Genomic DNA, 27,870 nt, shown 5'->3' with positions numbered 1-27,870 from the left:
GCCTCCTTCTTCAAGGACCGCAATTTCCCCCCGACGTGGTCGACGATGCCCTCCACCGCATCTCTTCCACTTCCCGCTCCTCCGCCCTTGAACCCCGTCCCTCCAACCGCCACCAGGACAGAACCCCACTGGTCCTCACCTACCACCCCACCAACCTCCATGTACAGTGTATCATCCGCCGTCATTTCCGCTACCTCCAAACGGACCCCACCACCAAGGATATATTTCCCTCCCCTCCCCTATCAGCATTCCGTAAAGACCACTCCCTCCGTGGCTCCCTCGTCAGATCCACACCCCCCACCAACCCAACCTCCACTCCCGGCACCTTCCCCTGCAACCGCAGGAGGTGCAAGACTTGCGCCCACACCTCCCCTCTCACCTCCCTCCAAGGCCCCAAGGAAACTTCCATATCCGCCACAGATTCACCTGTACCTCCACACATATCATCTATTGCATCCTCTGCACCCGATGTGGCCTCCTCTATATTGGGGAGACAGGCCGGCTACTTGCGGAGCGTTTCAGAGAACACCTCTGGGACACCCGGACCAACCAACCCAAACACCCTGTAGCTCAACATTTCAATTCCCCCTCCCACTCCACCAAGGATATGCAGGTCTTTGGACTCCTCCATCGTCAGACCACAACAAAACGACGGTTGGAGGAAGAACGCCTCATCTTCCGATAAGGAACCCTCCAACCACAAGGGATGAACTCGGATTTCACCAGTTTCCTCATTTCCCCTCCCCCCACCCTGTCTCAGTCAAATCCATCAAATTCAGCACCGCCTTCCTAACCGGAGATCTTCTTCCCGACCTCTCCGCCCCCACCCCAGTCTGACCTATCACCCTCACCTTGACCTCTTTCCACCTATCACATTTCCGACGCCCCTCTCCCAAGTCCCTCCTCCCTACCTTTTATCTTAGCCTGCTGGACAAACTTTCCCCATTCCTGAAGAAGGGCTGCCTGACCTGCTGCGCTTTTCCAGCAACACATTTCCAGCTATTCCTAATCAAACCCTATCTTTCCAAATGCATGTATATTTTATCTCAATCTTCTCAAGTAACTTACCTATCACAGATGTTAGGCTTACCAGTCTACAGTTCCCAGACTTTTCTTTGCAGCCCTTCTTGAATAAGGGCACAACACTCGCTAGCCTCCAGTCTTCCGGGACCCCGCCCATGGCTAAGGATGATGCAAAAATAGCAGCCAGGGCCCCTTCAATTTCTTCTCGGTCTCTTGGATAGTACCAGGAGGTTTATCCATTTTCCAGGTCAGGACGAGGACATTTATCCACCTTCATACATTCTAATACATCCAACACCTCCCCTACTGTGATCGGACTATCTCCAAGACATGACCACTAACGTCCCCAAGTTTCCAAGTCTTCATGTCTTTCTCCACGATAAACACAGAGGAAAAATATTAATTGAGGGCCCTGCTCATCTCTTGCGGTTCTATACATAAACGTCTCCTGAATTCCTTCTTCAGTGAACTCCTGTATTTCATATACTTCCAGGAATACCCTTGATCCCACCGGCCTGTACCTGAGCCCTACCTCTCTCTCTTTTTCTGGTTAAAGCTTCAATAATCTTGTCATCCAGGGTTCCCTATTCCTGTCAACCTTGCCTTTCACCCTCACTGGTGCTGAGGACCTTCCCAGGAGGATGAAATGGGTCATCTTGTGTCTGAGGATTCTTGCAAATGTTTTAATCTTTTTCTTTTGCACTGATGTGCAAGAAACTCCCATAGTTGAGGGGTAACTGGGAAACCTCCTCTTCACGTTAGTTGTATACTTGATCCCCAATCACAGCTAGATGTTGCAAGACTGCAGAGCTTAGACTTCATCTGCTAGTTGTGGGATTGATTAACACTGACTTGTTCCAGGTGATAGTTTTAGAACTTCATCAGGTTTGAGTCATTTATAGGTACTGTGCCCAGCTGGCATTCCCAACTGCAATTCTCACGAACGGTGTGGTTGATTCCCAGGTGAGAAGGCAGTGGTAGAGTAGGGTATGTCATGCTCTGAGGTAACAGATTGTAGCTGAATACAATTCTGCTGCTGTTGCTGATGGCCAACATTACCTCATGGATACCCAGCTTTAAATTGCTTAATCTGTGTGATGTCTGTCCTATTTGGCATGATAGTGCTACACAAAATAATGGAAGGCTTCCTCAAATGGTAGGTGGGACTTTGTCTCCAGGGGACTGAGAGATAGTATTGGGGCGAATGACAGTCATGGACAGACGTGCCTGTGACAGACAGATTGGTGAAGCAAAGGTCCAGCATGTTTATCCCACATTTGGTTTCCTCACCACCTACCACAGACTCAGACGTCCTTTAAGACTCTACCAGCTCAGTCAGTAGTGGTGCCACATTGAAGTCTGGTGAACAGGACATAACTAGGGATGATGATGATGGTGTCTGAGACATTGTCTGCAAGGTATGATCCAGTGAGCTCGATTATGTCAGACCGTTGTTTGACTTGTCTGTGAAACAGTTCTCAAATTTTGGCATAAGCCTTGGATGTTAATAAAGATTACTCTGCAGAGTTCATCAGAGCGCCATGCCTTTGCTGTTTCTGGTGACGAGGCCGATACAGTGCAGTCCATCTGGTTTTAGTAATACTAAGTCTCTTCTTGCCATTTCTAATCTTGGCATCAAAAGGGACAAGTCAGATTTACAGATGCAGTTCAGAAGGCCACACTTCACTTCCCTTCCCCTCCTACCACTCCCACCCTCCACCCCTCCCAACTCCCTTCTGCTTCCTGCTCCCATCCACCACACCCTTCCTCATCCTGCTCGCTTTTCTTTTGCCCACTCCCTCTGGTTCTGTTTCTCCAGGACTCACTCCCCACCCCGAGGCCAATATTCCTGGCGTGACTGCACTCTCCAGCACTGTCACTTGTGCTCTCCTCCGATTGCACAGTCTGTTGCTGGAACTGAGGCTGACATTACTGTTTAGCTGATCTTGGAACAGTTTCAGCTGTAGATGATCAATTGATCACAGCTCGCTCCCACACACAAAACCACACAAACTATTTCAATTAAAATCCCCACTAATCTCAGCTATCCTAAGGTTCTGTGATCTGGCTAGATCCTGTCAAACTGGACTCTGTACCTGGGCAATGATCAGGCACTATAATGGCCAAGAAATAATCCTTCATGATTCCAACAGGAGAGCCGACTGCTGATTCATTCCAGAGCTGCTCACTGGAGCTCTTGCAGATTGGCCTACAGTGATCCCGCCCCCAATCCCGGCTCCACCTTCAATAAGACCTCAACATTTCACTAATGCATCAAGCATCTACCTCATCCCTCCCAGGCAGAAGCAGGCAAAACCTGAGGGCTGCCCATTCCTAGCCCCAAGGATATGGCACTCCCTCTCCCAGAGGGAGGGCAACAAGACAACAGTGAGATTAGGAAGGTGACCATTGGAGATCGAGAAATGACAGTGAATATTTAGTGCTGGGAGGGCTCAGGCAAGAAATCTAGAAGCAGAATCAAAGAAAATAGAAGCTTTGGGAGGCTATTCAGCCCTTCAAGCCTCATCCAACTCAGTACCCTATTCCCACTTTCTCACTGTACTCTTTGAACCCTTTAGCTGTAAGAACACATCTAACTCCTTCTGACCACCTGATGAAGGAGCAGCACTCTGAAAGCTAGTGCTTCCAAATAAACATGTTGGTCTATAACCTGGTGCTGTGCGATCTTTGTACACCCCAGTCCAACACCGACACCTCCAAATCATAACTCCTTCTTGACCTCAACCATGTTCTATGGCAGAGAATCCCACCGGCTCACCACTTGCTGGGTGAAAACATTTCTCTTCATCTTGGTCCTAAATGGCCTACCTCATATTGTTAGACTGCAAACCCTGGTTCTGGAGTTCCAAGACATTGGGACCATCCTTCCTGCAGTTACCCTGTCCAGCCCTGTTAGAATTTTACATGTTTTTATGAGAATTCCCCTACCTCATTCTTCTAAACCCCAGTGAACATAGTCCTAACTGATTCAGTCTCTCTTCATATGAAAGCCCTGATTCCTGGAATGGCAGTTTGGTAACCAACCATTGCAAGCCCTCCATAGCCAGAAGAATCTTTCCTCAGATACGAATACCAGGTCATTTTATCTCAAGTTAAATAGGAAGGAAATTGAGACAAATGAGAACACTCTAAAGAGAGTTATAAACTGAATAACACCAGGTTATAGTCCAAGAGGTTTATTTGGAAGCACTAGCTTTCTGAGCGCTGCTCCTTCATCAGGTGGTTGAAAGCTATTGCTATAACCTAGTGTTGTGCGGTTTTTAACTTTGTCCACTCCAGTCCAACACCAGTACTTCCAAGATACTCTAAAGATAGGCATGTTCAGACAAACTGATCAAATGGGGATGGGGGGCAGGTGGGGAGCAAGATTTGGTGATATATATTAAAAGCAACAGACTAACAGATGCAAGGAGATGTGAAGTACAGGCTGTATTGTAAGGGTCAATGCCTGGAACGGTCATGAGTGAATGCTTCAATCAGTTTCAGTATCCTGGAATTGGTAACAAGTGAAGCCAGGAGTGGTTAAGGGAACAAATTGCGACAAAGTGTATTCAGCACATCGAGACTCTCATAAAGCAGAAGGGCGACATTGTGCTGTGACTGGAAGGGGCTCCAATGCAGCCGAAACTCGCTCACTTGCTCAGTATTGACCACCTTTCTCTTTCTCTCCCCCACACAGCCTGCAATTATGACTCATTAATGCCAGGGTTGCATTGCCCAGAAATATTGTGTTGACCTTCCAAGAAACCTGCTGGGCTCAGCTGATCAACTGAAATCACAGGAACGGAATCACGGCAGAAGCCTACACTGTACAGCAATTCATTCCTGCTTTTACTTTAGCTGCATCTTAGAATCATACAGTACAGAACAGGCTCTTCAGCCCATCGAGACTGCACAGCCAAAAAGTACAAACTACCTACACTCGGCCTCATGCATGAGGCCAACAGCCTTGAATGTTATTACACTTCAAGTGTTCATTCAAGTACTTTTAAAAGGTTCAGGTTACCCAACAACTACCCTCCCAGGCAGTGCATTCCCGACTCCAACTACCCTGGAGGTGAAAAAGAATTTCCCCAAGACCCCTCTAAACCACCGCCCTTCATGATAAAAGTGCACTCCTTGTTACTGACCCTTCGACTAAGAGAAACAGCAGCTTTCTATCCATGCTCACCAGGCCTCTCTTCTCTGCTCCAAAAGAAAACAACCTGAACTTATTCAGCTCTCTTCATAGCTAACCTGCTCCATCCCAGGCAGCATCCTGGTGAATCTCCTCTGCGCCCCCTCCAGTGCAATCACATCCTATTATGTGGAGACCAGACTGCCACACAGTAGTCCAGCTGGGGCCTCCCCAAAGTTCTGCACAGCTCCAACATCACCTCCTAGCTCTGACTGATAAAGTCAAGTGTCCCATATGCCTGAACTACCTATTAACCTGCCCTGCCACCTTCAGGGATCTGTGGAGAAGCACACTAAGATCACTCTGTTCCTTTGAGCTTCCCAGGATCCTGCCATTCACTGAGTACAGAGGAATCTCAATTATCCAAATGCCAATTATCCGAAAATTGGATTACCCGAAGGATAGAAACATTACATCAAAGACGTATTTCCAACAGAGGTAGTGTCTTTTGTTTACAGCGATTAACAGGCACCCTCTTCAAACGACTGACCTTTCGCCCTCTCTCTCGCCCCACATTTTCCCTGGAGTTCTACAGAGGGATGTACCCTAACCGCACCACCCCCCTCCTCCCCAGATAATGCGACCAACATTGCCCTGTACAGGGTAGAGGTGGAACCTGTCAAAGAATTGCAGTAAAGGTTGTGTGCACGCGGCTGTCGTGTGCACGCGAACGTGGCTGTATGTGTGCTGCTGCAGTCCCCTGAACGGGGAGCAGACTTTAAAACTCTGAGCCCCAGAGGAAAGGCATTTAATCAATTAACCGAATAATCGATTATCTGAACAAAACAGTCCCCGCCCATCTCGTTCAGATAATCGAGGTTCCCCTGTACCTCACACTTATCAGGGTTACCGATCAGTCTATCTGACCAATCCAATTGCATCCTCCTGTAACTTAAGACCTTCCTCCTGTAACTTAAGACCTTCCTCCTGTCAACCATGCCACCAAAATTAATGCCTTCCACAAACGCATCATCTATCCACATTCTCATCGACATCATTTATGAAAATCACAAACAGCACCAATCCCCGATGAATGCAAATGGACACCACAAACCTTGCCCCACAAACAGCCATCTCCCACCATCGTCTGTTTCTGCCACTTGCTAAACTGTTAATTAAATACCTCACTCCATCACCCACCCACCATGCAGGAGGGCTGAACACCCAAATTTCTTATTACCTCTCACCCATTGCCTCACAGGACAGGTGCCTGTTGGGGGTTAGATACACAGTAATGTTCCCTCTATTCCTTTAAACTAAAAGTAAAGCTTTCTCTACATCATCCCCATCAAACACATCCAGAACACCAACAGCAAGGGGTTAAATACAGCATAGAGCTTCTTCTACTCTTTTATACTGAAAGTTAAGTTTCTTCTACTCTTTTAAATTCAAAATAAAGGTTTCTCGATACTGTCCCCAGCAAACACTCCCGGGACAGTTACAGCACAGGGTTATTTACAGTATAAAGCTCCCACAACACTGTCTCCATCAAACGCTCCCAAGACAGGTGTGTATGCATTGAAGGGAGTGTAATGAGAATTGATTCAAGTTGGGACTGCTCTCTCTCTGAAGAGAAGGTGACCGAGTGGAGATCTGATTAAGGTTTTAAAATCATTAAATGGGCTGGATAGCATAGATAGGGAGAAGATGTTTCCACTTGTTAAAGAAACTAGAATGAGAGGGGCATAGATTTGAAGTGATGTGCATATGAAGCAAGTGATGTGAAAAAAAATGCTTTTTCACACAGTTTGTTCGGAGTATGGAGTGCACAGCCTGGAAATATGGTGAGAGCAAGTTCAATTAATTCATACAAGAGGTTTTTCTAATAGTCATGGTGCAAGAATATGGGGATAACCCAGGAGATTAGCACAAATGGACCTGGTACAGCCACACTGAGTCGAATGGCCTCCTTCTACAGTATATTATAACAATTCTGTTACCTTGTAGTGCAGCTTTGGGTGACACAGAGTAAGGTTCCCTCTAGCTGTACAGCTAATCAAAGATAAATCTTGTTTGAGTTCAGTGGGGGGTGTGGGGTGAACATAAACTGATAGCGATAGAGCTGAATGAGCAGAAACTTTTGAAATAGGCCTGGATAAACAATGTTTAGACTGGACTATAGACCAAGAATGTTATCAGACGGATAACGGGAACAAACAGTGTTAATCTCTCTAGATCTGTCAGGAACACAGGCTCCTGGCTTGTTGTCTGATCACCCCATGAATTAAACAGAAATATATTTCAGAAATGGAACGAGAACATGCACTGTTTAGGGCGTGTCCAGCACACAGAGCAAGGCATTTACCAAGGTGTCAGCTATCTACACAGAATGGGTCATTTCTCCATGGCCCTCCCTCCACAATGCAAGCCGGACAGCCTTGCTGCTTTATGAATCTGGCATAAGAGGTGATAGTAAAACTGAGACATTGTTATAAAAGTCCATCTGCTTTAATAATGCCCTTTGGGGAAGGAAATCTAATCTTATTGAAAGAAAGGACATGTTCCTAAAACTTTTATCAATCATTCGTCAGGACAAATGCCAAACAATCACACAAATTATACTACAGGAGAAAAGGGTGCTGATTGGTTGACAACTTGATTGTTAAGTTCTTGGGCCACCTAGAACTAATCAGCTGTCCTTGCGTATCATGGCTATAGGAGGCAAAGGAAGGAACTAGAGGGGCTCTGATGCAAAATTCTAATTTCTCTCTGGCCACAGGACTGGAGAATAGACACTGAGGTCTCATTTTTCAAGAAGGGTGGTACAATCACCAGGGAATTTCAGACCAGTGAATCATAAATAAGGGTAAGGAAACTGTTGGGTGAACATTCTGAAGAGTAGAATTAATCTCCACTTGGAGAGGTTTAGAAGCATAGAAAATAGCAGGAGGTGGCCATTTGGCCCTTCAAACCTGCTCCACCATTCATTATGACCATGGCTCATTCTCCAACTCAATAGCTTATTCCCACCCATCCTCCATATCCTTTGATCCCTTTAGACCCAAGTACTATATCAAATTCATCTTGGAATTATAACATGTTTTAAGCTTGACTGCTTTTAAGGGTAGCAAATGCCACCAGCTCATCTTCTGGGTGAATTACCTTATCCTCATTTCAGTCCCTAATGCTTTACACCATATTCTGAGACAGTGACCCCTGGTTCAGGACTCCGCTCCTTCTTGCATCTATCCTGGCTAGTCCTGTCAGCATTTTCTAGGTGATTCGGAGATTCCCCCATTATTGCTCTGAACGGCAGGGAATGTAATCCTAAGCAATTCAATCTCTCCTTATACATCAGTTTTGCCATCCTAGCAATCAGTCTGGTAAACTTTTGCTGTAATGTCTCTAAGCAAAGCTGTTTGAGATAGATTCTTAAGACAGGTGTACTAACATCAGCATTCTTGAAGCAGCTAACAGTATCAGCATTAGGCCAAGATCATCCAAAGAGGAGAAAGTGAGGACTGCAGATGCTGGAGATCAGAGCTGAAAATGTGTTGCTGGAAAAGCGCAGCAGGTCAGGCAGCATCCAAGGAACAGGAGAATCGACATTTAGGGCATAAGCCCAAGATCATCCAAAACCCGGTGAAGGTCAAACAAGTGTTTCATATCTCCCAGAAGGCTACCCTCAAGAAGTGCAACATAGATGTCAAAGCATGGGAGATCCTTGTTCAGAAGAAACTGACTTGGAGGAAACTCCTGTGTGAAGGGACACAATCTTCAAGAATACCCAAAGGCAAGATGATGTAGAGAAAAGGAACCAGAGCAAGGAATGCCAACGATCTCAAGGCCAAGGACCAACTCCATCTCCCAGAAACACCTGGCAAACATGCGGTTGAAGCTGCAGTTGCAGGATCAGGCTCATCAGCCACCCCAGGAACCCATGAGCAGTGACTTGGGAATTTCCTAGGTAAACAATCACACTCGTTAACAAGTGATTGCTGACAACGTTAGCAATAACATCCTTTCACATACAAGGAGACCAAAAGCGCGCACAATATTGCAGATGTGGCCTCACCAAGGCCCTGCATAATCACTGCAAGACATTCCTGCTCCTGTACTCGAATCCTCCCACTATGAACACCATACACCATTTATCACCCACCACACCTACAGGTTACTTTCAGTGATTGGTGTATGAGAACACATTGCACATCACCCACTCTCAATTTATAGCCAAATAATAACATTTTCCTATTTTTGCTACAAAAGTGGATAACTTCACATTTATTCACATCATACTGCATCAGTGATGCATTTATCCACTTACCCAGCTTGGCCAACTCTCTCTGAAGCATCTCTGTCTGCCTCACAGCTCACCCTCTCACCCAGCTTTAGGTCATTTGCAAATTTGGAGATATTACATGTAATTCCTTCATCACACTCATTAATATAAATTGCAAACAACTGGAGTCCTAACACTGACCCCTATGGTATCCCATTAGTCACAACCTAGCACTCAGAAAAAGATCCATATGTTTCTACTCTTTGTTTCCAATCATCAATCAATCAATCTCAATACATTTACCCCCCAATACCGTGAGCTTTAATTTGACACATTAATCTCTTATGTGGATCTTTATCAAAAGCCTTCTCAATGTCCAAATATACTACACTCACTGGCTATCCCTCATTAGCCATACTAGTTACATCCCTGAAGAATTCCACTAGATTTGTCAAACATGATTTCCCTTTCGCAAATCCAAGTTAACTCTGTCCAATCCTGTCACTGTTTTCCAAGTGCTCTGCAATTAAATCATTTGTAACAGACTCAAGCATTTTTCCCACAATTGCTCTCAGGCTAATTGGTCTATAATTGCCAGTTATCTCTTTACTTCCTTTTTTAAAACTGTGGTTAAATGAGCTACCCTCCAATCTGTGAGAACTGTTCCAAAATCGATTGAACCTTGGAAGATGGCCACCAGTGCACCCACATTGCTTAAGTACTCTGGGATGTATATTATCATCAGGCTGTGGGGATTTATCGGCCTTCAATCACATCAATTTCCCCAACACCATTTTCCTCCTAATACCGATTTCCTTCAGTTTCTCCCTCTCATTAACCCGGTGTTCCCCAACATTTCCACATGTTGTTTGTGAATGCAGAACCAAAGGGCGTTTTTAGTTGGTTAGCCATTACCTCGTCTCCCATTATAAATTATTCTGTTTCCTTTTGTAAGGGACTTAGAACATAGAACATAGAAGAATACAGCGCAGTACAGGCCCTTCGGCCCTCGATGTTGCGCCGATCCAAGCCCACCTAACCTACACTAGCCCACTATCCTCCATATACCTATCCAATATATTTGGGTTTAGCAATCTTTTTTTCTTCACATACTCATGAAAAATTTTAGTCAGTTTTTATGTTCCCCGCAAACTTATTGTTACACTATTTCCTTTTCTTAATCAATCCCTTTTGTCTTCCTTTGCTGAATTCTAAACTGCCCCACTTCTCCTGTCTACTGTTTTTTCAGGTGAATCTGTATGCCTCTTCCTTGGATCTACATTAACTCTAATTTCCCACTGAAGCCATGGTTTTAGCCAACTTTCCCTTTCCACCAGACCGGAATGAACAATTGTTGCAGTTCCCACATGCGCTCTTTCAACATTTGCTATTCTTTTTCCACCATCATCCGTTTAAGTACAGTTTTGTCAGGGGGAGGGCAATCCTAACAAATTTAAATCACATTTTAGAGAAGGTTAATGGGTGTGTAGATGGGGCCAGTGCAATTGATGTAGTTGGCAAAACCTTTCCTTCTGTGGGAAACAGAGGAGGTAAAGGCACATGGAATTCAGGGCAACTTGGTAAGTTACATCCCAAATTGGCTTAGTAGTGGGAGACAGGGTGATGAGAAAAGAGTTTTAAAGAGATTTCTTTAAGAGATCAGGAGCTGGTATCCAGAGGTATATCACAGGGATCAGTGCTGGGTCCAAAAGGATACAAAAGAAAATGTGGAGATGACGACAATAGGTTTGCACATTACATGAAGATTTGCCTCATGGTTAACAGTGAGGAAGGTGGTTTTGGATTATAGGAAAATATAGACAAGTTGGTCCGATGGGCAGATCAGTGGCAGATGGAATTTAACCCGGAGATGTGTGAGATGATGCATTTTGGAAAAAGGAACAAGATATGGAAGTACTCAACGTATGGCAGGACACCATGAAGAAGAGAGATCTTGGGATGTTTGTCCACATATCCCAGAATTTGCAGGACAGGTTCATAGAATCCCTACACCGTAGTTCACCTTGCTTATACATCTTTGGACTGTGGGAAGAAACTGGAGCACCGGGTGGAAACCCACGCAGACGCAGGGAGATGTGCAAACTCCACACAGTCACCCATGATTGGAACTGAACCCAGGTCCCTGGCATTGTGAGGCAGCATTGCTAACCACTAAGCCACTGTGCCACTCATTCTTAACTAGGTTAATCGGGTGGTTAAAAAGGCATACAGGATACTTGCCCATAGCAGTCATGGCATAGAATATAACAGCAGGGAAGTTAATGTTGGAGCTGAACAGGATTTTGGTTAAGCCACAGCTTGAGTGCTATGTATAGTATTGGTTAGTGCACTGTGGGAAGGATGGGTCTGGACTAGAGAGGGTGCAGAGGAGACTCACAAGGATGTTGTCAGGGATGAAGCAATATAGTGAAGCGAGGCTGGATAAGCTTGCATTGTTTTATTTGGAACACTGATGGGACACCTGATGCAGGTGTATAAGAGATTATGAAGTGTTTGGTTATGGTAGACAGGAAGCAACTGTTTCCTTTTAGTTGAAAGGGGGAATAATTTTAAGGTGAAGGGCAGAAGTCTAGGCGGGGATTTGCAGAAAAATGTTTCCATTCAGAGGGTCGTGGGATTCTGGAATGCATGCCTGGGAGGACGGAGAGATGGGAAATTTTACAAGTTTTTAAAAATATACTTGGATGAGCCTTGAAATGTCATAACATTCAAGGTTATGGGGCAAATGCTGGAAAGTGGGAATAACGTAGGTTGGTTTGTGCAGAACCGATAGGCCAAGGGCCCCCTTCAGCACTGTATGATCTATGACTCTACATGAGAATCCTTACCCACAACACTGATCTTTGACTTCACTTTGAAATGGCCAACCTATTGCATCCAACCCAGTGCACTGGTTTCAGAATACAGCCACCTCCAATACCAATCTATAATGTTTGAGCAGCCCAGGCATGTACGCATTGATAGGTATGGTGCGATTGGTAGCCTTATTCACACAGGCAGGGTGGATGCTGAAGGGGTTGTAAATCTGTGGAATTCTCTAAACCAGTGACCAATGGAGATCAATGAACATAGCCAAGACTGAGTTATGTAGAATTTTGAGTGACAAAAATTATTGGGAAAATGGGACTGAGATCACAACAGATCAGCCAAGCTCCTACTGAACGGTGCAACAAGTTTGAAGGGTTCCTATTTCTATAATCTCTCAGCACCATTGTCCCGGGAGTTAAGTTGAAGATAGGTTGGAACATACCTATATCATCAGGGGAACTCCAAGAAGCACTGCCTTGGGAAAGGCTGGTCCAGCTCGAATCCTCGTCACTAGCTGCGGTATTTTTCATTCCAAATAAGAGACACGAGCTTTTCCGATGGTCACTAGGTGCGTCCAATGGGTTGGTCAGTCCGGCCTTTTCATCTTCCACTGGCTGCTCTCCATGTGTCTTGGAGCCTGACCGGATTTCAGAGGGTTGACTTGCTGAATCTGACTCACATGCCTCAAATTCTCCCTGATCCAATTGGATGACCAATGGCTGTCCTTTGTCAGAATTCCCACCACATGCGTTGAGGGAAAGTTCCAGGCCCATGTAGTAACTGAGAAAGCCTTTACTTTGGGAAACAGCCTGGTTCACTGCTTGCTCCTTGTCTGCCGATTCTGGCTGCTCCTTCTTTGCAGAGCTCTCAGTCTCTTCTGTTCTCAAGGTGACGTTCCAATTCTGGTCTTTCCTCTCGTTCTCAGCAGCCTTGCGCATCTGGTTTCGTCCGTCCTTCAGCCACTTGCTGTTGGCAGTCTCATCAGCCAGTCCCATAGCAGTCTGAAGGTCAGTAGAAGCATAAACCTTACGACCTTTAGGTGGTGTCGATCTCTTGATGTCAGCATTAAGCAGCTCGTTGTGTGATGAACGTAGATTGAGAGTCAGTGTCGGGGTTACACAGCTGGTGACATTCACCAGGCCTGTCTGGTTACTGACAGAGCTAGACATAGCGCCTCGATCACCCTGAAATGAAACAGAGCAAATATTCAACAGCAACCAACTACCCGCCACAAAGTTTCACAAGATCGCCATTCAGCCCATCCGGTGGTGGTCAGTTGTCATTCTCATCTATCAAAGTAAATACAGATCCGATTAAATCCAGCTTTTACAAATACAGGTTCAAATAGCAGCTGACAGGAAAGGGGCTCTGACTTGGCTAGGGAGATTGGCCTGATTTTGATCACTTTGACAAAGACTTGTCCTGCCGTCAGCACAAGATTTCAATCAGCAAATTGGGCCATTCATGTGTTTCTTTTTATTCATTATCAGGATGAGTTTGTTGCTGGCTAGCCCAGTATTTGTTACCCATCATTAAATGCCCTTTTGGTATCTGTAGACTCACTGTCAGTTGTGAAGGTGTTGCTGATTGACGGTGCTGTAAAGATAACTGGCTAGTGACACACTGTACTTCAGCTGTCATCCTGAACGGTCACTCAATTCAATTTTCACTGAAGAATTTTGTCTGTTTACAGTAAGGAAGCAGCCAACAATACACACTGCCAATTTACACAGTAAGATACCACAGCCTGCAAGGGAGATGAACATCCACATATTCAACAAAAGGTAATGATTAAAGGAGGAACGTTCATGAGAACATTCTCCACTTTCCCAAAACTCTGGAGGAACATTCTGCATCTACCCACAAGATAGGTGGGCCCAAATTTAAATGTACCCTTTGATTAACAGTACTCCACCAGTGCAGCACTCCATCAGTACATACCATCCAACAGTGCAGCACTCTCAATAATGATCATCTGACAGTGCGGCACTTCCTCAGCACTGACTCTTCAACAGTGCACTGCTCCCTCTGTGGCAATCCCTCAGCACTGTCCCTGTAACATGCAGTTAATGGTAGCATTACGGTAAGGTCACAGAAATAATAATCCAGAGCCCCAGGCTTGCTCTTGGTCAAAATCCTGGAGCTCCTTCCGTAAGGGCATTGTGGGTCTACTTACAGCACGTGGATTACAGCAGTTCAAGGCGGTGGCTCAGCTCCACCTTCTCAAGGGGCAACTAGGGCCAGGCAATAAATGTTGGGCCCAGAGTGACTCCCACATCCCACAAGTGAATAAAAAAAATTCTCAGAGCATACATTCAAATTAAAGATACAGACAGTCTACTTTGAATTCAATTAATAAAAATCAGGAATTTAAATTGCCAGCCAATGATGACAAAGAAATAACTGTCAACTGTCATTAAAATCCTTCTGGTTCACTCATGTTCTTTAGTGATGGAAATCTGTCTTCCTTACCTGGTCTGGCAGCAAACTCTGACACAAAGGAAAGAAGCTAGATGGTCACTCAGTATTGGACGAGGCACTGGAAACAATAACCACAAATGCAGCTCTATCAGTCATGCAAAGTCATCCTTAACAACATCAGGGAGATTACTGAACTGAGAGAACTGTCTCACAGACTAAGAGAAAGTGAGGACAGCAGATGCTGGAGAGTCAGAGTCGAAAAGTGTGGCGCTGGAAAAGCACAGATCAGGCAGCATCTGAGGAGCAGGAGAGTCGACGTTTCAGGCATAAGTCCTTCATCAGGAATGTCTTACAGACTGTCAAGCAATAGCCTACCACAGTCATACTCAAGGAATCATATCTTACAGACAATGCCCCAGACAACATCATCACCTCCCTGGGTATGATCTGTCCCAACTGCACAATGGTTTACAGTGAGGGAGTTGCTCTGGGAGTCCACAATAATGACTCCACATCCCATGAAGTCTCATGACATCAAGTGAAACATGGGTAAGGAAACCGCCTGCCATTTACTACATACCACCAGGTCTTGCCTGACGAATCAGGACCACTCAATACTGCATAACACTCAGAGGAAGCACTGATGGTGGCAAGGGCAGAGAATATTCTGTTTGAAGGATTGTCAGTATCAATCACAAAGACTGGCTTGGCAGCACCACTACTGATTGAGTTAGCTGCTAGACTGAGTCTAGCTGAGGGTACCAAAAATTTGACCTCATCCTTACCAACCAACTGGCTGCTGACGCATCTGTCCATGACAGAATTAGTAAAAGCACAGTCCTTGTGAACACAAAGGCTTGCTTTCACATTGAGAAACCCAGACATCATGTTGTGTGGGCACTATCACTGTGCAAAATGGGACAGATTTCAAACAGATCTAGCAAGTTAAAATTGGGCACCTGCGACGCATCATGGGTCAACAGCAACAGCAAAATTAGTGTTCCATACACAACCTGGAACCCCATGGCCTGGCATATCCCCTATTTTACCACTACCATCAAAACAGGGGATCAACCTGGTTCAATAGAGAGTGCAATTAAAATTCTGACTGCACCCCATAGTTAGAAAAAAAAATTCACACCAGGTCTTGCCATTAAAGGATGATTTACATTACATTGTTTCTAGAGATGATCAGGTCACTGCATTGTCTCTTGAGTGGCATCTGACTGCGAGGGAGTGGCTGGGGGTTGTCTTGTGGGCATTACTGACTGTGATGTAAAGATTTTGTATAAAGGAAGGACTGTTCCCTTTGTCAGAGAGATCTCCTGATACGGTTTCCCAAGCATGGCGAAGAGTGTCAAGTGACCCTCCAAAAGCCTGTGCATGCTCAGTAAATGTTGGTTGTTCACAGAAGTTGGCTTATTACAGTTGCACTGAGTGTGTAAGAATCTCAAGAAAAAGAACCTAACATTTGGTGACAGCGGTGGGATTCCAACATACATGGAACTTCTAGGTGGACTGAATAAGTGATCGTCTGAGTGCCAGTTGTGTGAGATGGGTAAGATTTACCTTGACCTCTCTCCTTAACCTACCACTCAGTCGACACCTCATCCCCAAGGACTCTGTGGTGACGGAATCTCTGAGGTAACTTACACACTTGCACGCCAAGTTCGATTTCACAATCATAAGTTACTGGGAAGGGAGGTTAAAGTCCCCCCTGGAATTCAGAGATTAACGTCCCCCTGGGGAGAAAAAAAAGAGGTTGGAGTTCTCCAGTAGTGAGGTTTGAGGCTCCAGAACATAGAGTATAAAATAATATAAAATTACTGTGTCTGTTTCAACCACTCTACCTTAGACCGGTTGTTGAGAAGAGAATTCCCCCACATGAATGCCTGGACCCTGAAGTGGGTGTGGAGACTAAAGACACTGGACTAGTATATAGAAATCTGTGTGTGTGATTTGACTCAAGACCTTAATTCGTATTGTGCTGACTGTAATTTCGGACAGGACAATGCAATGAGTCCAGCAATGGCCAATGGCTCTATTTGAATGATTCCTAGCTGGCAGGACTGTTTAAAGATCGACTGGTAGATACAAAAAACTTAAACCTCAAGGAAAAACCTACATGTGAATACTGCTGGCAAACTTTGCTTAAGGAATTAGGAAAGTAGAAGACTTGAAATTAAACTTTAGGGGGAGCGGCTTGGACTGTGGTGCCATGTGGTCCGCTGCGAGGGTTTTCTCTTTTTATAAGTGTAATTTCATCAAGAGGATGCAACTGATCTTTTTTTCCTTCGCAGTCTCGTCCAGTGATGGAATAACATTCCTCATTCCAGTTTCCACCTAGATGAAGATGTTTTAATAGTCTTTTAGTGTGCGCAAGCCAGATGCTGTAGGATTCACAGAGCTTTACGAACCTTGGACCAATGCTTATGTATTTTTTTCTGTGCCATAATGGTTGATTAAGAGTCTGTGGACATGATTTATTTTTGTCAAAATCTAGTGTAGATCTTTTTGGGGCCACCTCCTCCACCTATTTGACTCCTCAGCTTCCATTTCATGGATAACCACTAGGTGAACTAAGGGGGTCTCAAATGTGCCACATTTTGTCCCCCATATTAAAATTCTGACCAGAGGCTCTTCAAAACAAGAAATGCTGAAAGTAAGGTTGTACTAATACTTGGGTCGAAAAAGGAAGTTTCTAAATAAATTATGCCATACTGAAAGTGTTTAATATTTAAATATTTGGTTTGTTAAAGTACTGATTCAGAAAATAATCAAAGTAACTGTTTTGCCTCATTTGAGTTAAGATCTCAATTCAATGTGCTTTGTGGGCTATGTAATAGCACAGATTTTGTTTTTACATTAATGGTCACAACATTAGGTCCTTTTAAAATGATCAAACATGTAACCTTAAAACAAATTGATTGAGGTCCTTGAGCCCGTGATCTGTATGAAATTTTACAATGCCGATTTTTAAAAAATTGTGTCAGTGGTCATGCTTTAGCCAGATGAGAGTAATGTATTAAAATATCTTTGTTTTTTTTTAATGCTGAGTGTTCACACAAAGAAAAGTGCATTGTAATTTTGATGTTTTGTTAAGATTTTAGAGAATATTAGAACTTGAGGCTGAGCTGTTTCAGTTCTGTTAATTATTGTTAAGACTTCAGTGCCCCCCTTCATATTGCAAATTCAAAGAATGCTGATCTCTACCAAAGTTGTACAGTTAATGGTCTGTAACCACTGTAATTCCAACTGTCTTATTTGGCAAGTTTCATTTGGAGAACATATTTTAATATGTTCTTCATTTGTTTCCCACGAATGTGAGATTTAAATGTGAACTGAAACTGCCTCTTCAATGGCTAAGGCACAGCAAACATTGTTGTTTTCTTGCTGTTCCAGATTTTTGAAATACTTTACCTGACAGCTTTCACATTAGCTAAGTATTAATTTGTTAAAGGAAAATAATTATTGAATAAGCTGAATTGGGTCCCCTCAGGGTTTGATTTTAGGACCATTGGTTGTTGTTTATAATTGACTGAATTGTTTAGGCAGCAAAATTTAGAAGTTTGTGGATTGTAGAAAACTTGATAATGACATAAATATGAACAGAATAACAGACTTCAAGTCGACTAAGAATGTTGAAAAAGGCAGACACGATTTAGTGTAGTTTCTTGATCAGTGGTGCTGGAAGAGCACAGCAGTTCAGGCAGCATCCAAGGAGCAGCAAAATCGACGTTTCGGGCAAAAGCCCTTCATCAGGAATAAAGGCAGTGAGCCTGAAGGGTGGAAAGATAAGCTAGGGGAGGTTGGGGGTGGGGAGAGAGTAGCATAGAGTACAATAGGTGAGTGGGGAGGAGATGAAGGTGATAGGTCAGGGAGGAGAAGGTGGAGTGGATAGGTGGAAAAGGAGCTAGGCAGGTCGGACAAGTCCGGACAAGTCATGGGGACAGTGCTGAGCTGGAAGTTTGGAACTAGGGTAAGGTGGGGAAAGGTGAAATGAGGAAGCTGTTGAAGTCCACATTGATGCCCTGGGGTTGAAGAGTTCTGAGGCGGAAGATGAGGCGTTCTTCCTCCAGGCGTCTGGTGGTGAGGGAGCAGCGGTGAAGGAGGCCCAGGACCTCCATGTCCTTGGCAGAGTGGGAGGGGGAGTTGAAATGTTGGGCCACCGGGCGGTGTGGTTGATTGGTGTGACAAATATGTGACTGTCTTCATATTGCTATCTATCTTGGCAAGAAAGGAATGAGAGGGGAAATGCAATGATACTTTCAGCAACTAACGTCTCTAAAATTTCTCCAATCACAGGTAAAGCATGCCTTCGGACCACCACCCGCTCCTCCACAACCTGATCCAACGGATTCAGTCAGCTCCCCAGTCATGAGCATGAAAAGTCAAGCAGCTAACAACGGGGAAGAGAAGATCTGTATGCTTTTTGTTAGTAGCCTGCGTATGGATATTAAACGACATGAGCTTTACCTTGTTTTTCAATCATTTAAGGGACATGAAGGTTCACTGACCAAGCTAACATCACAACAGCCAGTTGGCTTTGTTACATTTAACAACAGAGCAGGAGCAGAAGCTGCAAAGGAGGCTGCGTTCACCGAGCCTGCTGCTGCTGAACTGCACACTCCGATGCATTGGTATCCTCCATCTGAAGCATCTCCATAAGCATGGAAGTCGTCAGTTTTGTTCAGTATTTAACTGCCCTTACCCAAGAATTCAGAGATCTCCATGGTTTGGTATGCAAGGACTGACTGGATTTTGTTTTCAGGTTGGAGTTTACTGAAGGAGATTTTGGATAACTGGCTCATTTCCACTCGACTTGAAGGGGTAGAGTGGTCACTAAGGAAGTGGGACGATCTTGCAGATTCTATCCACTGCATGGACTACTGATTTCTATTCTTATTATCACTGCATGTTGTGCGTTAATAACTTTCTTATGTACTAACTGTAAGATTCTTAGGAATAAGCTGGTAGTGCCATCTAGATGGTTATCATAGAATGATAAAAGGGGGGAATGAGATATTAAAGAGTTAATTTGCTCTGCTGACCTGCAAGAAATTGAATACCCCAGGGGTAGAGTGGGATGTCTCTGTCTCACGGGTAGAGTGTAAAGAATTTACATCCCCATCCCTTGCCATTCACAGCCATTTGCATGGCCATTTCCTAGTTATTCAGAGCCATTTGTACCATCATCACCTATTCGAAATCTATTAGAACATTGCAATTAAATTTCTGACTGCACCCCATAGTTACAAAAAAAATACAATTCACACCAGGTCTTGCCATTAAAGGATTACATTGTTTCTGGAGATGATCAGGACACTGCATTGTCTCTTGAGTGGCATCTGACTGTGAGGGAGTGGCTGGGGGTTGTCTTGTGGACATTACCGAGTGTGATGTAAAGATTTTGTATAAAGGAAGGCCTGTTCCCTTTGTTCAGAGAGATCTCCTGATACGGTTTTGCAAGCTTGGCGAAGAGTGTCAAGTGATCCTCCAAAAGCCAGTGCTTGCTCAGTAAATCTTCGAGGAGAAAGTGAGGACTGCAGATGCTGGAGATCAGAGCTGAAAATGTGTTGCTGGAAAAGCGCAGCAGGTCAGGCAGCATCCAGGGAACAGGAGAATCGACGTTTCGGGCATAAGCCCTTCTTCAGGAATGTTAAGAAGGGCTTATGCCCAAAACATCGATTCTCCTGTTCCTTGGATGCTGCCTGACCTGCTGCGCTCTTCCAGCAACACATTTTCAGCTTGCTCAGTAAATGTTGGTTGTTCACAGGAGTTGGCTTATTGCAGTTGTATCAAGTGTGTAAGAATCTCAAGGAAGAGAACATAGCAAGAGGAGGAGGTTTCACATAGGCCCCCATCTTCAACCATGTGGGAACAAAGCACATCAGTGTAAAGGACAAGTGTGAAGCATTTGCAACATTCTTCAGCCAGAAACGCCACTGTCCTGAGGTCCCCAGCTTTAATGCCAGTCTTTAGTCAATTCAACAGACTCCACAAAGAAAAACTGAAGCTACTGGATACCTCAAAGGTTATTGATCCTGACAGCATTCCAACAACAGTACTGATGACATGTGTTCCAGAACATTGTGCCCCAACCTAGCTGTTCCTGTATAGCAACAACACTAGTATCTAGCTAACATTGTGGAAAATTGTCCAAGTTTATCCTGTACAAAAAGCAAAACAAATCCAACCCAGACAATTATTGCTCCATCAGTCTAATCTCGATCATCATTAAACTGGTGGAAGGAGTCATCAATATCACTACAAAGCAGTTGTTGCTAAGCAATAACCTGCTCAGTGATTTTCAGATTGGGTTCTGCCAAATTCAGCTCCTGAACTCTTGACAGCCTGAGTCCAGAGATGAGGTCAGAGTGACTGTCCTGGAGTTAAAGGCTGTATTTAAATGGATTTCGCATTAGGGAATCCGAACAAAGCTGGAGTCAAAAGGGATAACTCTCTGTGAAGTCAAACTTAGACAAAGCAAGATGGGCAAGATGGCTGTGGTTGTTAGAAGTCAGTCTCTCAGCTCCAGGACACTGCTGCAGGAGTTCCTCAGGGTAGTGTCCCAGATAAAACCAAATTCAGTTACTTTATCAATGACCTTCCCTTGCACAATGTTCAGCACCATTTGCGATCCCTTAGATGTTGAAGCAGTCCATGTCCAAATGCAGCAAGACCTGGACAATATCCAGGCTTGGATTGATAAGCAGTAAGTAACATTTACACCACACAAGGACCAGGCAATGATCAGCTCCAACAAGTGAGAATTTAACCATCTCTCCATGATATTGAACAGCATAACCATCACTGACTCCCCAATGCCCCTCATTGCTGGCTCAACAACCTCAAACTCCCTTCCTATAAGCACCGTGGTGTTCCTCTACCCCAAGATCTGCAGAGGTTATTGAAGACAACTCACTACCATTTTCTCCAGGACAATTAAGAATGGGAAACAAATGCTGACTCAGCCAGCAACACCCACATCCCATGAATGAATATAAAATATGTTCAGCACTCCTTCAGTGTTGACACCTAATGTACCTGCCCTGGAATGTTGGATGGGGCACAGTGGGGGCAGCTTTAGAGTCGTAGAGATGTACAGCATGGAAACAGACCCTTCGGTCCAACCCATCCATGCCAACCAGATATCCCAACCCCAATCTAGTCCCACCTGCCAGCACCTGGCCTGTATCCTTCCAAACCCTTCCTATTCATATACCCATCCAAATGCCTTTGAAATGTTGCAATTGTACTAGCCTCCACCACATCCTCTGGCAGCACATTCCATACACGTACCACCATCTGCGTGAAAACGTTGCCCCTTAGGTCTCTTTTATATCTTTCCCCTCTCACCCTAAACCTATGCCCTCTAGTTCTGGACTCCCCAACCCCAGGGAAAATACTTTGTCTATTTAGCCTATCCATGCCCCTCAATTTTGTAAACCTCTATAAGGTCACCCCTCAGCCTTTGACGCTCCGGGGAAAACAGTCCCATCCTGTTCAGCCTCTCCCTGTAGCTCAGATTCTCCAACCCTGGCAACATCCTTGTAAATCTTTTCTGAACCTTTTCAGGTTTCACAACATCTTTCCGATTGGAAGGAGATCAGAATTACACACAATATTCCAAACAGTGGCCTAACCAATGCCCTCCCAACTCCTGTACTCAATACTCTGACCAATAAAGGAACGCATACCAAACGCCTTCTTCACTATCCTATCTACCTGCGACTCCACTTTCAAGGAGCTATGAACCTGCACTCCAAGGTCTCTTTGATCAGCAACACTCCGTAGGACCTTACCATTAAGTGCAGAGGTCCTGCTAAGATTTGCTTTCCCAAAATGCAGCACCTCGCATTTATCTGAATTAAACTCCATCTGCCACTTCTCAGCCCATTGGCCCATCTGGTCCAGATCCTGTTGTAATCTGAGGTAACCCTCTTCGCTCTCCACTACACCTCCAATTTTGGTGTCATCTGCAAACTTATTAACTGTACCTCTTATGCTTGCATCCAAATCACTTATGTAAATGACAAAAAGTAGAAGACCCAGCACCGATCCTTGTGGCACTCCACTGGTCACAGGCCTCCAGTCTGAAAAACAACCTTCCACCACCATCCTCTGTCTTCTACCTTTGAGTCAGTTCTGTATCCAAATGGCTAATTCTCCCTGTATTCCGTGAGATCTAACCTTGCTCATCAGTCTCCCATGAGGAACCTTGTTGAACGCCTTACTGAAGTCCATCTACTGCTCTGCCCTCATCAATCTTCTTTGTTACTTCTTCAAAAAACTCAATCAAGTTTGTGAGATATGATTTCCCATGCACAAAGCCATGTTGACTATCCCGAATCAGTCCTTGCCTTTCCAAATACATGTACATCCTGTCCCTCAGGATTCCCTCCAACAACTTGCCCACCACCGAGGTCAGGCTCACCAATCTATAGTTCCCTGGCTTGTCCTTATCGCCCTTCTTAAACAGTGGCACCACGTTTGCCAACCTCCAGTCTTCCAGCACCTCACCTGTGACTATCGATGGTACAAATATCTCAGTAAGAGGCCCAGCAATCACTTCTCTAGCTTCCCACAGAGTTCTCGGGTAGACCTGGGGATTTATCCACCTTTGCCCGTTTCAAGACATCCAGCACTTCCTCCTCTGTAATCTGGACATTTTGCAAGGTGTCACCATCTATTTCCCTACAGTCTATATCTTCCATATCCTTTTCCACAGTAAATACTGATGCAAAATATTCATTTAGTATCTTCCCCCATTTTCTGTGGCTCCACACAAAGGCTGCCTTGCTGATCTTTGAGGGGAGAAAGTGAGGTCTGCAGATGCTGGAGATCAAAGTTGAAACTTTATTGCTGGAACAGCACAGCAGGTCAGGCAGCATCCAGGGAACAGGAGATTCGACGTTTCGGGCACAGGCCCTTCTTCAGGAATGTGCAGAGAGTGTTCAGCAGGAGAAGATAAAAGGTAGGGAGGAGGGACTTGGAGGAGGGGCGTTGGAAATGTGATAGGTGGAAAGAGGTCAAGGTGAGGGTGATAGGTCAGAGTAGGATGGAGGCGGAGAGGTCAAGAAGACGACTGCAGGTCAGGAAGGCGGTGCCGGGCTGGAGGGATTCGGCTGAGACAAGGTGGGGGGAGGGGGGATGAAGAAACTGGTGAAGTCCAAGTTCATCCCCTGTGGTTGGAGGGTTCCCAGTCGGAAGATAAGACCCTCCTCCTCCGACCGTCGCGTTGTTGTGGTTTGGCGGTGGATGAGTCCAATGACCTGCATATCCTCGGTGGAGTGGGAGGGGGAGTTGAAATGCTGTGCTACAGGGTGGTTGGGTTGGTTCGTCCGGGTGGCCCAGAGGTGCTCTCTGAATCGCTCCGCAAGTAGGCGGCCTGTCTCCCCAATATAGAGGAGGCCACACCGGCTGCAGCGGATGCAGTAGATGATGTGGGTGGAGGTGCAGGTGAATCTGTGGCGGATATGGAAGTTTCCTTTGGGGCCTTGGAGAGAAGTGAGGGGGGAGGTGTGGGCGCAAGTGTTGCACCTCCTGCGCTTGCAAGGGAAGGTGCCGGGAGTGGAGGTTGGGTCGGTGGGGGGTGTGGATCTGACAAGGGAGTCGCGGAGGGAGTGGTCTCTACGGAAAGCTGATAGGGGAGGGGAGGGAAATATATCCTTGGTGCTGGGGTCTGTTTGGAGGTGGCGGAAGTGACGGCGGATGATGCGCTGTACATGGAGATTGGTGGGGTGGTAGGTGAGGACCATGGCTACTCCTTTTGTTTGGAGAAAGTGGGAGGATTGGAAAGAAAAGTTGTTCAGGGTGAGGACCAGTTCGGTCAGTCGAAGGAGGGTGTCGGTGGAAGGGTACTGGGTGGTACGGCGGGAAAGGAAGAAGCGGAGTGCTTTGAGTCCTTCGTGATGGGGGATGGAGGTGTACAGGGACTGGATGTCCATGGTGAAGATGAGGCGTTGGGGACCGGGGAAGCGGAAATCCTGGAGGAGGTGGAGGGCGTGGGTGGTGTCACGAACGTAGGTGGGGAGTTCTTGGACTAATGGGGACAGGACCGTGTCGAGGTATGCCGAGATGAGTTCGGTTGGGCAGGAGCAGGCTGAGACGATGGGTCGTCCGGGGCAGTCAGGTTTGTGGATTTTGGGCAGGAGGTAGAAACGGGCGGTGCGGGGTTGTGGGACTATGAGGTTGGAGGCGGTGGATGGGAGGTCCCCTGAGGTGATGAGGTTATGGATGGTCTGGGAGATGATGGTTTGGTGGTGGGGGGTGGGGTCATGGTCAAGGGGACGGTAGGAGGAGGTATCTGCGAGCTGGCGTTTGGCCTCAGCGGTGTAAAGGTCAGTGCGCCAAACTACTACTGCGCCTCCCTTGTCAGCTGGTTTGATGGTGAGGTTGGGGTTGGGGTTGGAACGGAGGGAGTGGAGGGCTGCGCGTTCCGAGGGTGAGAGGTTGGAGTGGGTGGGAGAGGCGTGGGAGTTCAGGTAGCGGTTAATATCGCTACCTCAATGATCTTTGAAGGGCCCTATTCTCTCCTTAGTTACCCTTTTGTCCTTAATGTATTTGTAAAAACCCTTTGGATTCTCCTTAATTCTATTTGCCAAAGCTATCTCATGTCCCCTTTTTGCCCTCCTGATTTCCCTCTTAAGTATACTCCTAGTTTCTTTATACTCTAAGGATTCACTCGATCTATCCTGTCTATACTGACATATGCTTCCTTCTTTTTCTTAAGCAAACCCTCAATTTCTTTAGTCATCCAGCATTCCCTATACCTACCAGCCTTCCCTTTCCCCCCTGACAGGAATATACTTTGTCTGGATTCTTGTTATCTCATTTCTGAAAGCTTCCCATTTTCCAGCCGTCCCTTTACCTGCAAACATCCTCCCCCAAACAGCTTTCGAAAGTTCTTGCCTACTACCGTCAAAATGGTCCTTTCTCCAATTTAGAACTTCAACTTTTAAATCTGGTCTGTCCTTTTCCATCACTAATAGAATGACGGTCGCTGGCCCCAAAGTGCTCCCCCACTGACACCTCAGTCACCTGCCCTGCGTTATTTCCCAAGAGTCGGTCAAGTTTTGCACCTTCTCGAGTAGGTACATCCACATACTGAATCAGAAAATTGTCTTGTACACACTTAACAAATTCCTCTCCATCTAAACCTTTAACACTAAGGCAGTCCTAGTTGATGTTTAGAAAGTTAAAATCCCCTCCCATAACTACCCTATTATTCTTACAGTTAGCTGAGATCTCCTTACAAGTTTGTATCTCAATTTCCCTCTGACTATTGGGGGGGGTCTATAATACAATCCCAATAAGGTGATCATCCCTTTCTTATTTCTCAGTCCCACCCAAATAACGTTCCTGGATGTATTTCCGGGAATATCCTCCCTCAGCACAGCTGTAATGCTATCCCTTATCAAAAATGCCACACCCCCTCCTCTCTTGCCTCCCTTTCTATCCTTCCTGTAGCATTTGTATCCTGGAACATTAAGCTGCCAGTCCTGCCCATCCTCGAGCCATGTTTCCATAATTGCTATGATATCCCAGTCCCATGTTCCTAACCATGCCCTGAGTTCATCTGTCTTCCCTGTTAGGCCCCTTGCATTGAAATAAATGCAGTTTAATTTATTAGTCCTTCCTTGTCCCTGCCTGCCCTGACTGTTTGACTCACTTCTGTTCTCAGCTGTACCTGTCTCAGGTTGATCTCTTTCCTCACCATCTCCCTGGGTCACACCCCCCCACCTTACCAGTTTAAATCCTCCCGAGCAGTTCTAGCAAATTTCCCTGCCAGTATATTAGTCCCCTTCCAATTTAAGTGCAATCCGTCCTTCTTGTATAGGTCACTTCTACCCCAAAAGAGATTCCAGTGATCCAAAAATGTGAATCCTTCCCCTATACACCAGCTCCTCAGCCATGCATTCATCTGCTCTATCCTCCTATTCCTGCCCTCACGAGCCTGTAGCACTGGGAGTAATCCAGATATTACTACCTTCAAGGACCTCCTTTTTAAATTCCTGCCTAACTCTCTAATCTCCCTTCAGAACCTCAACCTTTTCCCTTCCTATGTCATTCGTTCCAATGTGGACAATGACCTCCTGCTGGCCCCTCTCCCCCGTGAGAACATTCTGCACCCTCTCTGAGACATCCTTGATCCTGGCACCAGGGAAACAACACACCATTCTGCTGTTTCTCTGTTGGCCACAGAAACGTCTGTCTGTACCTCTGACTACAGAATCCCCTAACACAATTGATCTCTTGGAAGCAGACGTACCCCTCATTGCATGAGAACCAGTCTCAATACCAGAAAGTTGGCTGTTCATGCTGCGTTCCTCTGAAAATCCATCACCCTCTACATTTTCCAAAACAGCATACCTGTTTGAAATGGGTATATCCAAAAAAGACTCCTGCACTAGCTGCCTACCTCTCTTACCCTTCTTGGAGTTAACCCATCTATGTGACTGCATCTGAGACTTCCCCCCTTCCTATAACTGCCATCCATTACATACTGTTGCAAATTCCTCATCGCTTCTATCTGTCTCTCCAACCGATCCACTCAATCTGATAAATTTTGCATCCAACAGCATTTATGGCAGATATAATCCGCAGTAACCCTTAAACTCTCTTTAAACTCCCACATCTGACAAGTACATATCACTACAAAGGCCATTTTTGCTCCTTCACAGTCTACAGACCCAGAAAATAACACCGTCTTATTCCTCTCCAAACACTGCCCCAGGTTAAATTAATAGCAATGGCTTAAATTTTAAGTTTAATCAAGCGACTTATCTCCAAAAACATATAATCAAGAAAGAATCCACTGTACTCACTACTGCAGCCTTTCTCTTGGACAGACTTAAAACAACAATTAAACTTATCTGATTCTGTGCTGTGAACTTCACCCAACAGTTTACTCTGTATCTAACCTGTGCTGTACCAGTCTTGGGAATGTTGGAAGCGGACAGTGCAGAGCTAGCTTTACTTCGTATCCAACTTCCTGCTGTACCTGTCCTGCAAGCGCTTAACATGACAGTGCAGAATTATTTTACACCTTAACCCTGTTTTGTAACTGAAATGAGAGCCAGTGTCGGCCTTCCCCAATTGCTTAAATTAAATGGGGAGTAGGCAGGGAACTGGAATTGAGCCTGAGACAAGATCAGCCATGATCATGCTGAAG

At 45.4% G+C, this 27,870-nt stretch overlaps 1 protein-coding gene across 4 annotated transcripts in view; it reads right to left on the bottom strand.

Annotated features, from left to right (window-relative positions):
• apbb1 (amyloid beta precursor protein binding family B member 1) overlaps positions 1-27,870 on the bottom strand; it is a 173,518-nt gene that overhangs the window by 128,290 nt on the left and 17,358 nt on the right. For all 4 annotated transcript variants that reach the window (XR_015757510.1, XM_087988515.1, XM_087988514.1 and 1 more), the window contains one exon: positions 12,715-13,456. Coding sequence is in view for 3 of the 4 variants with exons in the window: in XM_087988514.1 (XP_087844640.1) it covers positions 12,715-13,456 (742 nt within the window). In the remaining variant the exon portion in view is untranslated. Of the gene's footprint in view, positions 1-12,714; positions 13,457-27,870 lie in introns of those variants that run through there.

This window comes from Chiloscyllium plagiosum, unplaced genomic scaffold (assembly GCF_037043375.1).
Source record: "Chiloscyllium plagiosum isolate Xiang-an unplaced genomic scaffold, Cpla_swu_hap1 HiC_scaffold_6, whole genome shotgun sequence".
NCBI classification, from domain to species: domain Eukaryota; kingdom Metazoa; phylum Chordata; class Chondrichthyes; order Orectolobiformes; family Hemiscylliidae; genus Chiloscyllium; species Chiloscyllium plagiosum.
This window is presented reverse-complemented; position numbering and strand designations above follow the sequence as displayed.